Source organism: Aptenodytes patagonicus, chromosome 3, assembly GCF_965638725.1.
Source record: "Aptenodytes patagonicus chromosome 3, bAptPat1.pri.cur, whole genome shotgun sequence".
NCBI lineage: Eukaryota > Metazoa > Chordata > Aves > Sphenisciformes > Spheniscidae > Aptenodytes > Aptenodytes patagonicus.
The window spans coordinates 35,157,256-35,170,394 of NC_134951.1; the positions used below are offsets into that span (position 1 = coordinate 35,157,256).

Consider the following 13,139-nt stretch of genomic DNA (forward strand, 5'->3'; position numbering starts at 1 on the left):
AATAAACAAATAAACATTTAAAAAAGAGTAACAGTAAATCTTATACTACATAATCAGACAGAAGTCTGGGAAAGATACTGTACACGAAAGACAATGATAAATAGCAACACAGAAAGTTGGGAAAAAGCATCTAGTTGAGTATTTTAACCATTGATTTTAGGTTTGGTCTTAATTAACAATTTTCATTTGTATTTCAGAAGCAAAATCAAACAATACATTAATTAATCTTAGAAGTGACAAGCTAAATTAAGAAAAACAATCAGCACAAAGAAATAATAGCTCCAGAGAAACTAGGTATATGACTGGCAAAAATAAACTAACACTGAGCTCAGAAAAATGCAAGCAAATACAACAAGAGAGAAAATACCCCAAAATATCGCAGAGTTGGTAATGGATAGAAAATCGTTTGTGAAGATCTCATTTGATATTGCCGAAACGCAAATCAAAAAGTTGTGGGGCATTTGACTTGTATATGTAGACCGACCCATCAGTACATACAGTGGTCTCTCTTCATCTGGCACCAGCGGGGTTATACCTCAAATACTGTGTTTTCCTCCATACGAATACTACAGAAAATTGGAAAGAATTCAGACACCATCAGTTACCGAGTGAAGTTATCTTATGGGAAGAACTGGTAGTCCTAAACCTGTGATAAACAGTGATTTCTGGTGGGAACATTAGTATCTATAGCATTCACTGCAGACTGTAATAATAGAACTGTTAATGCTAAGTGCAACCTAAGACAAAGCAAAATGTCATTTGAGTATGAGGAAATACTTAGTTTTAAGGTGGGACCTGCTAGGCTATGGAATATCCTTCCAACAGCCAGGTCAGTAGGCCCCAAGGCAGAAATCATTTGACATGCGACCTGACCTGACCACATGTGCTTCCTGCACAGCTGGGTGTTAGCAGGACCCAACCCCAGGTGTCACCAAGACGGAGGGGGAAATTTCAGTGTGGGTGCAGCTGGGGCCAGAGGCATGAAAGCCACTTCCCTCCCATGACAGGGCCAGGGAACAACCTGGAGAAAACTGTTTTCAGAGACCCCGCAGAAGAGCGTACCCATACCCTGCAAACAGGGCACTTATGGTCTCATCACTGTCTAAGAGGACTTGCTCTGAAAGTACTGCTGTTGCACTCTGGAAGGTGTAATTAGTTCCTAATGCTGCTTTCCCAAAAAGGACGAGAAATGAAATTGTTAGATGTTGATATGATTATTAAGTATTACTGCATTGAGCTATTGATGTTTGATACATCATAACTTGCTAAACAGCAATGACAGTTAATGCAAATGTATTTTCTGTAGCCTTTCTTGGCACTGGAGTTTTTAAAGCAAATCTTCAAGTAGATTACTTTCATAAGTCCTAGCTAAGAGACTCAGAATTTTTTTTTACAGCTCCTTCCCTCATTGGCTTTCATTTGATGAACACTAATATAACATATGCTGTGCTCATGACTATTGCAGTTCTTTCTTACTACACTTGTAAAGAAAAGCAAAACCAAATGCAATTTTCTCTGTAGAATCTGTCTTCCCCAGCATTTCTAACTGTCTATTGGTATTTTGTTCTAACATCCTATGGATTGTTTCTCCTGTTTTTGAAGGATAATTAACATGCTGTATTTTAAATCTTATTTTTCTGCAAGCCTCACATTGCTGTCTTCTAGTGGTTTCTCTCCTTCCCTTTTCCCTTTTGAATGTACTTCGACCTTTGGATCATTCCCTCTCCCTCTCCAACTTCAACTTCTTATTATCTTGCATTAATTCTGTTCCCATCTTTACTTGCACATTTCCAACACCTAACCTGTGTCCATTCATTTAATCCTGTTTCTAGCCACGCTGACACCTCCTGAAAGTCCCTTATTTAAAGTCGGTGCATGTAAACCTGAATTCCTGTGGCCTCCTCTGAAACCACTGACTATAGCAGCGGTCTGAAGGGTTCCCTATGTCACTGTTAGCACGCTGTGTGTTAAAAAAGCAAGTTCCTTATTTTTGCATCAACCTAACAGCATGCAAGCTGAAGGTAGCTACAGCACTGAGTTTCTCATTTTGAGCAGCCTTTAGAGAGCCTCTGCTGACAAGTGGAGGCTGACCCTTTAAATTCTGTAGCCATATTTTTATGTTACTAGTTTGTTCTCTATACGTGGTTCGTGATTCTTCACCGCTTTTCTTTGCAATCCCCAAATGACCAAAACCCTCCCATTATTTGTTGTATGAGGAAACAGTCACGATTGTTAAAAAGTAACTTTTAACCAATCTTCTGTGAATCCTATAAATATATATTGCATCCATTTATTATATAATAAAGTTTAAAAGCTCATTTTGGATTGTACTGATCAAATTCTTTAAAGTAAAAAATAACATTGCAATTGTAACATTTTCTATTTTAGTAGCAACTAGTTTAATTATGATTTTGTAATTATATATTCTAATGAGACTTTTGCAATCCCTTGCAGTACACAAAAGTATCTTTTCATTCAGTTTTCAACAGACAGTTATCAAAATGTTCTCAAGATGTAATTAGTTTCTATGTTTTCTTATGATTAAAGCCATTGCAGAGGATGTTTCACACAAATCTGTTATCTGAAAATGAACATGCTTAGTGCTGTGTATCTTATATCTGGATATTCATTTGGGGCACACAGCCAAATCTGGCAGTTGTCTAGAATTTTATTTTCATTGAGCAATCAGTTGAACGTTCATTCAGCATTTTTCCATATTTTGACAGCAAAGAAGCACAATCAACAGCTGCTTCTCTGACAGGAATCGTTCCTCCGCTCCTACTTACCCAATTTTAAATCCTAGACACAGTAATACATGAACCATCCCCGTGATATAACGTTGACTCAAAATCTAGAAATCTTTATCATCCTATTCTATGTCCAATTTTTTCTTCTTTGGTAATTTTTCTGAGATTCAACCTTTCTCTTTGTCCACCTATATAGATTTCTCAGAAAAACTGTTTCCTCTCTGTACTCATACATATGTTTCCTCATACTGTATGTTAGGGAGTGTTTCGATTGTATAGAGCTCAACGATTGTAATGATGGTACGGTTGAGTGTCTATGGGTAAGGATGAGGGGGAAGGCCAACGAGGCAGATATCCTGCTGGGAGTCCGTTATAGACCACCCAACCAGGATGAAGGGGCGGATGAAGCGTTCTATAAGCGGCTGGCAGCAGTCTCTCAATCGCTAGCCCTTGTTCTCATGGGGGACTTCAACTTCACAGACGTCTGCTGGAAATACAACATGGCAGAGAGGAAGCAGTCTAGGAGGTTCCTGGAGTGTGGGGAAGACAACTTCCTGACACAGCTGGTAAGTGAGCCTACCAGGGGAGGTGCCTCACTTGACCTGCTGTTTACAAACAGAGAAGGACTGGTGGGAGATGTGGTGGTCGGAGGCCGTCTTGGGCTTAGCGACCATGAAATGATAGAATTCTCGCTTCTTGGTGAAGTAAGGAGGGGGGGCAGCAAAACCGCAACCATGGACTTCTGGAGGGCAGACTTTGGCCTGTTCAGGACGCTGGTTGAGAGAGTCCCGTGGGAGACGGTCCTGAAGGGCAAAGGGGTCCAGGAAGGCTGGACGATCTTCAAGAAGGAAGTCTTAAAGGCGCAGGAGCAGGCTGTCCCTGTACGCCGTAAGAAGAACGGGCGGGGAAGACGACCGGCCTGGCTGAACGGGGAGCTCTTGCTGGGACTCAGGAAAAAAAGGAGAGTTTACCGCTTGTGGAAGAAGGGGCAGGCGACTCAAGAAGAGTACAGGGATCTCGTTAGGTCGTGCAGAGAAGAAATGAGAAAGGCAAAAGCCCAGCTAGAACACAATCTGGCCGCTGTCGTTAGAGACAACAAAAAAAGTTTTTACAAATATATTAATGACAAGAAGAGAGCCAAGGAAAATCTCCATCCTTTATTGGATGCAGGGGGGAACATTGTCACTGAGGATGAGGAAAAGGCTGAGGTACTCAATGCCTTCTTTGCCTCAGTCTTTAACAGGCAGACCAGTTATCCTCAGGGTACTCGGCCCCCCGAGCTGGAAGACAGGGACGGCGAGCAGGATGAACCCCCCGTAATCCAAGAGGAAGCAGTCAATGACCTGCTACGCCACCTGGATGCTCACAAGTCTATGGGGCCGGATGGGATCCACCCGAGAGTGCTGAGGGAGCTGGCAGAGGTGCTCGCCAAGCCGCTTTCCATCATTTATCAGCGGTCCTGGTTAACGGGGGAGGTCCCGGACGACTGGAGGCTTGCCAATGTGACGCCCATCTACAAGAAGGGCCGGAAGGAGGATCCGGGGAACTACAGGCCTGTCAGCCTGACCTCGGTGCCGGGGAAGATTATGGAGCGGTTCATCTTGAGGGCGCTCACAAGGCATGAGCAGGACAACCAGGGGATCCGGCCTAGCCAGCACAGGTTCATGAAAGGCAGGTCCTGCCTGACCAACCTGATCTCCTTCTATGACCAGGTGACCCGCCTAGTGGACAAGGGAAAGGCTGTGGATGTGGTCTACCTGGACTTCAGCAAGGCCTTTGACACCGTCTCCCACAGCATTCTCCTAGAGAAGCTGGTGGCTCACGGCTTAGACAGGTGTACTCTGCGCTGGGTCAAAAACTGGCTGGACGGCCGGGCCCAGAGAGTTGTGGTGAATGGAGTCAAATCCAGTTGGCGGCCGGTCACGAGCGGTGTTCCCCAGGGCTCAGTTTTGGGGCTGGTCTTGTTCAATACCTTTATCAATGATCTGGATGAGGGGATTGAGTGCACCCTCAGTAAGTTTGCAGGCGACACCAAGTTGGGCGGGAGTGTTGATCTGCTCGAGGGTAGGAAGGCTCTGCAGAGGGACCTGGACAGGCTGGATCGATGGGCCCAGGCCAACTGTATGAGGTTTAACAAGGCCAAGTGCCGGGTCCTGCACTTTGGCCACAACAACCCCATGCAGCGCTACAGGCTTGGGGAAGAGTGGCTGGAAAGCTGCCTGTTGGAAAAGGACCTGGGGGTGCTGGTCGACAGCCGGCTGAACATGAGCCGGCAGTGTGCCCAGGCGGCCAAGAAGGCCAATGGCATCCTGGCCTGTATCAGAAATAGTGTGGCCAGCAGGAGTAGGGAAGTGATCGTGCCCCTGTACTCGGCACTGGTGAGGCCGCATCTCGAATACTGTGTTCAGTTTTGGGCCCCTCGCTACAAGAAGGACGTTGAGGTGCTGGAGCGTGTCCAGAGAAGGGCAACGAGGCTGGTGAGGGGTCTGGAGAACAAGTCTTATGAGGAGCGGCTGAGGGAGCTGGGGTTGTTTAGCCTGGAGAAAAGGAGGCTGAGGGGAGACCTCATCGCTCTCTACAACTACCTGCAAGGAGGTTGTAGCGAGGTGGGTGTCGGTCTCTTCTCCCAAGTAACAAGCGATAGGACGAGAGGAAATGGCCTCAAGTTGCACCAGGGGAGGTTTAGATTGGATGTAAGGAGAAATTTCTTTACTGAAAGAGTGGTGAAACATTGGAACAGGCTGCCCAGGGAAGTGGTTGAATCCCCATCCCTGGAAGTATTTAAAAGATGAGTAGATGAGGCACTTAGGGACATGGTTTAGCGGACATGGTGGTGTTGGGTTGACGGTTGGACTCGATGATCTTAGAGGTCTTTTCCAACCTCAATGATTCTATTCTCTCAGTTTATTTACTCCAGACTCTTCTTGAATGGCATACTGATACACCAACCACTTGTGCACACTGTTACCAAGCTTCCTTGCCAGAATATCCATTGTGTTTTCTTCTCCCAGGAATCAAGATTAAGCTTCACCCAATTTTCCAAGACTTTTGCAGCTCCACTCTACCTCACTGGCCCTTTACCATGTTATTCTTCTCCCACAGTGTGCTTGCTATACTGCACACTGGAGCAGTGTGGAGAGATCCCCGGGTTATCACCAGTCAGAGCTGCTCTGAAACTGGAAGCAGTGCAGTTGCTTTCATGTGGTATCGCGTCTGGGTTCCCAGTCCTGCTTCTCAGTTCAGCTGCTGGTGGCTACACGGCTTTTGTTTCCTAGTCTGCACGAGTTTGGTGCTAGCTGGAGGATACAGACCAACATTAGTGCTGTATTGAGTCATGCAGACATACCCATAAAACAGTGAATTATTCTTTTAACAAAATCGTGGACTAGTAAAAATGCTCAGCAATATGAGCTTAGGATTTAATTTAATTTCCCATGGGAAAGAGCTTCGGCAGAACTCCAATTGCAGAAGTGGGCTTCTAGGGTCTCCTGCATCATACCTAAGCAATGAATTACTTCTGGGTCTCTCTACACTAGTTATTAGTGAGGATAATCCATAACTTCCCAATAGGCATCTCTAAACTGTAATGCTTACCAGTGCATCCAGTCCTGAATGGGGTACCCATTTTGTGGCAGTTTTTACGTACAGCACCCCAACTTTAAAAATCTCCTGGAAATGAGAGCAGCTTTGCATAGGGACTGAGAGAACTGCTATTCCAGAAGATTGTCTTAATTCAGAAGGGCTGTCGGATCATCCCTCTTTACATGAACAAGCAGAGAGGCAACAGAAAGACATTCAGGGAGATCAGTGGACCCCACCCCGTAAGACAGTACTCACTGCCACATACAAAAGAAGGGCATGGTCGGCAGTTGGGCTGATTGATGATAGATCTTTGCAAGTGGATTTTGGTGAGGGAGCAAATTAGATTTCTTTAATGGGAGCTATGCCATTTATGGGAACAAGCTGCCAGTCTTCTGCTCACATCAGAAGAAAAGACAGTTGCCAAGAAATGCTTCCTCCCTTTAATGGGAAAGAAGCCTGTGAGACACATTTTCCTAATAGCAGAAGTCCAGGCAAGGTTCGGGAGAGACAAAATAACAAAAATAATGAGCCAGACAAATATGTATCTGTGCAAATACATAAAGCACATCAAAACTGCCAGCCTGGCCTTGGACTATTCAGAAACCAGAACATCTCCAACAAAATCTAGCTCTCGAGAGCCACAGGCACTATTTGGTGCTGAGCATTTTTTAGTACAAAAAGGCTGTATTTCTGAGCCAAGTAAGTTTGAGGTGTGTTGTGTTTAGGCCTGGTGGGTCCTTTTGTCAGCCATGCATAAACTGCTTTAGTATTGGTTTTGGTATTTCAGAACTGACTATGCAGGACCACAAAGCAGTTACTCAAGCCTATCCTGAAATAACCAAGGGTAAATAAGTGAAACAGCAGCCATGCGTTTTCAGGTTCAAGGAACAATAGCGATGCTTTTGAAACTGCCTTTTTAAAAAGCCTTGAGACCCTCGCATGGTCCTGATAAATCAGATGCAAGTTTCATTTAAATCATTTATCTCCCATGAACTTTCTTTTATGAAAATTAAATTCCCAGATAGCCATGAGTTCAGCCTGCAGTAAGATTCTACTGGCAGTGATCAGCACAATCTCCATCAGATTTTACAGAAACAAACAGGTGCTGGGAACTCACAAGGGTGTCTCACAAAGCTGCTCTCGGTACTCCATGGCGATCAGCTTCTCATCCCTCTGTCATTTGTCCCAATCCAGTATTGCTCAGGCTTCCTGCTTTCACACTCTTAATTTTCTGTCTGCATGTTTGGATGCTAAATCAATCAGTGACAGAATTACTGAAAGAATCCCATCCAAAGACCAACAGATCAAATTTAACACTGCTGGCCACTTGACTGGCCTGAAAGACTCCCTAAACTAAAAGCAAATCTACTGCTTTGTAACTCCTCTTTCTGCAAAACAGCTACAGGCTTAGGTTTGGCTTTCAGATGGGAAGCCCATGTTGGAGTCTGAAGAACTATAAGCAAGTTTTCTTCACATCCAGGGTATTTTTTTTTCAGGTGAATGCAAGCAGACAGAAGGGAAGAAAAGGATTTTTTTTTCCAGACAACTGATTATTTTGTTTCCAGTAAGTTCTCTGAACCAACTAACTTTCAAGCTACGCATCGCACTTGTTAATGACGGTAGTACCCAGCATCTCTCCTCCTGTTAAGACAATCAGTTTTATTATTGCCTCTTACAGCCCATTTACTTGTACTTTGCTATCACGTATTGCTAGAACATCTTACTCCAGAAATGAGAACTTTTTGCCCCAAAGGGCTTAAAAGCAGCTCATTATCTCCAGTCCTGCACCCAGGCAGGTGCCCCACAGCTTGCCCCGCTCCCTCCCTCCCCTCGCTGCCCCCCACCTGCTCCACCCGAGGCCCGGGGTGCCTGATCCCCGCGGGCTGCTCCCTGCACCGGCTTGCAGGGCCCGAGCCCCGGAGGCTGCCCGGGGGCTCCGTGCCCAGGCCAGAGCAGAGGGTGCCGGGAGGGCAGCGCTGGCTGCCGCGGAGGGCCCAAGGCCGCCGGCAGAAGGGAAGCCTCCTCCGCCTTCCAGTGTGCGCCATGAAAGGGGCTCTGGGGGAACGGGACCGCGGGTGGAAGATGGCCAGAGGCAAGCCCGGGGTGGGTCACGTCCCTCTCGCACCTCCCGCCCGCGGCCCGGCGTGGCCTGGCCGCCGCCCCCGGGGATTCCCGGCCTCTCCCCTCCGCCTCCGCCCGCCGGGGCCGCCCCAGCCCGGCCCCGCGGAGCCGCAGGAGGAGCCCGAGCCGCGGCCCGGCCCGGCGGGGCAGCAGGGGGAGCACAAGCCCAAGCCCGATCCCGAGCCGGGCGCAGCAGCGGGGCGAGCCGGGGCTCCGGCTCCCAGCAGCCGCCGCAGGAGCCGCGCGGGCGACTCCTCAGAGCCGGAGGCGGCGCAGAAAGCCCGGCGCAGAAGCCGAGGATGCGGCAGCCGCGGGCTTCGCTGCCGGCGGCCTCTGCCTAGCCGCGGGCGCAGCCCCCCCAGCGGCAGCTGTGAGGCTGTGGCAGCTGCCAGGCTCCGGCACCCGCCGTCCCTCGGTGCCGGGAGCAGGAAGCGGCGCTCGGCCGGCGCGGTCGGCTCCCAGCGCGCCTCCCCCCGCCCTCCCCGCCCAGCGCAGAGCGGGCGCCGGCGGCACAGGCCGCCGCGGGAGCAGCAGGCGCTGGCGTCGGATGCCTGCGCTACGCCATCCCGGTGCTGCCGCGGCCTGGACTCCGCGGGGAGCGCGGGCGAGGAGGCGGCAGGCGATCAGCGGGCAGCGGCGGCCGCTCCTTTGTGTCCCAGGTCGGTGCGAGGGAGCGGCGAGGGGGCGGGGGGCGGTGGGGGAGAGCGCCGGGGCGGGCCGGGACGCGATCTCTCCGGCTGTCGCGGCCCCTCCCGCAAGGCTGGGGCTGGCGGGCGCCAAAGGCGCCCCTCCGTGCCCGGCCTGTGCCCGCCGGGGGCATGGCGAGCGGGGGACTTGTTTGTGTAGGGCTGATCCCCCCTCCCCGCACCCCGGCAGTCCCGGCAGGAAAACTCCGGGAGCCTCTCCGCAGTCCGGCCTGGGGCGCGGCGAGGTGGGGCGAGGGGTTGGCGGCCGCCCGGGGGGCTCGGCCGCCTCCGCCGCGGGACAGAGGACGCCGCCTCCCCCGACCCCGGCCCCTCTCCAGCCGCCGCTTCCCGCCGGCCGGGGAACTTTCTGCCCGAGCAGCGTTTCGCCGCCGTTGTTGATTGTTTATCGCTCTGAGGCGGCACCGAAAATAGGTCAGTAATAATGTCCACCTCGTCCCCTCGGTGAAGTGCCCGAGTATCGGCCGCGGTGCCGGGGCACTCGGAGGCACTCGGAGGCGTTGCTGCCTTCTCCCTCCTTGCCTTCCTGAGAAATAACGGGTTCTCCCAGGGTTTGAAACGGTGTTTGGGTTTATTTATTTTTTTTTAATATCGTTTCTTCGTGTGGTGTGGAAAGTTGCTGGCTGAGCGTTAGGAATAGCTCCCAGCTATTTCCTGGTGCGCGGAGGGCGGCACTGGCGGCTCCCCGCCCGCCCGGCAGCTGCTGACCGGCGGGGCCGGCCGGGCTCTGCTCGCCCCGTCCGAGCAGGGGAAAGCCCGTTCTCCTCCAAAACGCAGGCTGTGCGTTGTAGGGTGTACGGCAGGGCACTGCAGTTACGCGGTGCGTGCTTTCAGCGGATGCTTGTAACTCCTGTTACCTTCCGTAGGATATCTTTAGGGGTGAATTAACCTTAGGACGCTTATGGCAGAATTTGCATGATCAGTAGCACTCTTGTGGAAATAATCTTTCCTTTCTGTCTTGTGTTGTTTTAAGCAAAATTTTCAATAGAACTTATTTGAAAACTTTATTTCATTATTATATGTTGCAGACATACCACTTTGAAGAGAAATTGCATAGCATAACAGATTTTAAAAAATTCTGATTTATGGTCATGTTGATATTATAACTACAGAGGTATTCATGCTGAAGCGTTTAAGCCCACTTCCCCTTTCTCCTGATTGCAGTGGATTTTTCTGATTGAAAGGTAAACAAACTTCTGTTTGAAGTCTTACATTTTATCGAGTAAGTGGGCATAAATGTCTGTTTTGTTTTCTGGGTTTTGCTTTGTTTTCTAAGGAATTCAGTCAACTAGCTTAATGTTGTCTTGTACACAGGCAAAGCCTGAGCTAAAACCCACACGCACTGCTTTTTAGTTTGCTGGACCGATAAGAGGTAGGGAATGCTACTGGCGTGATCCTTACTACTTGGAAAGGGAATGTATTACATTTTCATCCATAAAATAGGTCTTACTTAGCATTTTGGTTGGGAAGGAAAAACTACTTGGCCCTTGCTAAAGGATAACTGCCACAGTCCAAACCTGGTTCATTAAAGCTGTGTTTTGCTGGAACATTACGGCTTTTTCAGGATGAAAGGATTCTGGGTTTGTGGAGGAGCAAATTAAATACTTCAGCATAGTTTTTATTATTCCATTCAACAATTCTTTTCCCCTTAGAACTGAAAATACTGTTTTGTAGGAAGTGAACAATAATACAGGCTCTGGCTATATCTTTGCAAATGCTTTAAATGAATGAAACACAGAATTGTCATCTTGCTCTGTTTCTTCCATACGACTGTGCCAGTAGTTGCAGTCTGAGTACCTGCATTTGGTATGTCAGAGCGCAGCTATAAATCTTAGTCTATGCTTTCCTTGGATGGACCAACTTATTTTCCTTTTCCTGCCTCTCATTTTTCCTCCTGTAAGTAGCATAAGTCAATTCTTAAGCTTTTCTTCAGTAATCAATAAAAATTACGGAACATGAAGTCGAGCTCATTCTTTGGAATGGTTTAAATTTCCCTTATGTGAAATACAGTCCTGTAAAACTGGTAAGAGTTGACTGATATATGTGAAAATACTAGTTTTGTTCTTAAATTAACACCTGCTTTATTAATAAAATTGATTTGTTTTCTTCACTTTAAATTACAGTCAGTATGACTGGCCTAGGTAAAGTTTGGCGTGAATAGTAATCAGTAATAGTAAAGCACACTCAGCAACTGAAATCTGTCTTCAAAACTGGTTTTCAAAATGTGCCAGACAACTCAACACGTTTGTTGATTCAATTTAATTCCGTTTCTGTAGAATTTAGTTCCGAGTTCAGCAAAACCTCAAAAATAACACCTCGGGTTCTGTTCAGGCTACAGAAGAAATAAGCCCCAGTGTCTCTTCTGAAGCCCCAGTGATGGATGTGAAACTGTTACCTGGCACTCTAGTTTTTTGGTTGTAACGTTTCCCTTGGAAGTATCTGGGTTCCAAAACTCTGTTCTAGGACTGCCTCTTGCATTTTATCCCACGTTGAAGAATTAGTGAATACAGTTCCCAAGCAGGGAGATACGGAAATTGAGATCCTTCGCTGTCTCTAGTGTTTCCTGTTGACTTTGCTGGTCAGTTCTTCACTGAGGAAGACTCTGGCAAGTTCTGGTGTACTTGATTGTCGTGGTTTTAAGACCTTGCGAACAGCCTGTGACAGGATGTTTCCATTGGTATCTCGCTCTCACCAGGTTATGTTCTGATGGTTTGGTGCGAGCTTCTCTTTGAGGTGCTGGAAGTGACCAGGATGGGATATGTGTGCCACAGCCATCTGGCTGGCTGTGGAGGTGGATAGGAAAGCAAATTCTGGCAGAGGGGTGAAGCAAATTACTGTGAGTGGCAAAGTTTTGAACTACTGCAGGTAAAGATACGGGAGCCCTGTCTGAGCTCTGACTCTTATACTGTTATTTTATTTCTTTGAAGAGAACCTAGCTGTCTACACCAACCTAGGAGACAGGTACCTAAATGTTTATTAATGTAATGCTGAGAGTACTGGTGCCTGTCTCTCTCTTGGCCTGGGTGCTGTCCTGAACAAATGTGAGTTAAACTGGTACCAAAGATGGATCTCAATGTGAGAATTACGATAAATGGTTGTGGATTCTTGTTGCTGTTGACCTTGTTTCAGTGTTTGAAGTTGTTATCGATATGGACTGGTGCTTCTCATCCTTGCTTGGTGAATGATTCATCTTCTCCTTTGTGTCTTCTGTCTTGAAATCCTTTTATTCTTTTTCAACCCCCAATCCCTACAGACTACAGGGTAGGCTTGGCAGAATATACCTTCTCGTTAACCAAGATTGAAGAGTTGCGTTTTTCCTGTGTGGGGTTTCCCCCCTCCCCTTTTCCTCTGTATGGAAAAATACAGTCTCACTAGTGCTTTAGTTGTTTTCATGACAGGATAGACAAGTAGCATCTGCGTATTGACCAGCAATTGTTTGTGATGGATATTTGGTTTGCCAGCCTGCTGTTGTATGTCAGGTACCTCTGACAGGCCATTGGCTCAAGAGCCTGTAGCCAAAATAGATATTCATGTGAAGTACTGGCACATTCAATTTCTCTTCTGGTTAAACTATGAGCATAACTTACGAGTTTCTTGAATTATGAATGATTTAATCTTGCATTCATTTTCCCTCCTAGTGAAAAAGCTTGGAAAATATGATTTTTTTTTTTTTAATGAAAAGTTTGTTTATATAGCAACCTTCAAATGGTTTATATGTGGGATATAGGATCGTACATAGGAACCTTCAAGACACAATCTTGCTGTTTTAAATCACGAGTGAGAGGCTGGGTTTGATTGGTAAATCTGCTCAAAAGCCACTTTTTCTTGTCCCTGCGAGCTTGCTACAATCAGACTATGTTTCTGAATAAGTGCTACTTCTGTGTTTTTCTGCCACAGCTAGGCAAAACAGTAAAGTATGTCCTTACATTCTGTCGACATTCATGCACCATAAGTTTTCTGTGTGGCAAGACACGTGCTTTTACGT

The 13,139-nt window shown here is 47.5% G+C and overlaps 1 protein-coding gene across 9 annotated transcripts in view; it reads left to right on the forward strand.

The window, feature by feature from the left end:
• The first annotated feature begins 8,981 nt into the window (after positions 1-8,981).
• FAM135A (family with sequence similarity 135 member A) overlaps positions 8,982-13,139 on the forward strand; it is a 92,434-nt gene continuing 88,276 nt past the window's right edge. For 5 of the 9 annotated variants that reach the window (XM_076333011.1, XM_076333012.1, XM_076333013.1 and 2 more), the window contains exon 1: positions 8,982-9,109. In XM_076333011.1, coding sequence (XP_076189126.1) covers positions 8,998-9,109 — 112 coding nt within the window. In that variant the 5' untranslated portion in view covers positions 8,982-8,997. Of the gene's footprint in view, positions 9,110-9,533; positions 9,569-10,290; positions 10,339-13,139 lie in introns of those variants that run through there. The other 4 variants (XM_076333014.1, XM_076333017.1, XM_076333016.1 and 1 more) reach the window with 4 other exon arrangements.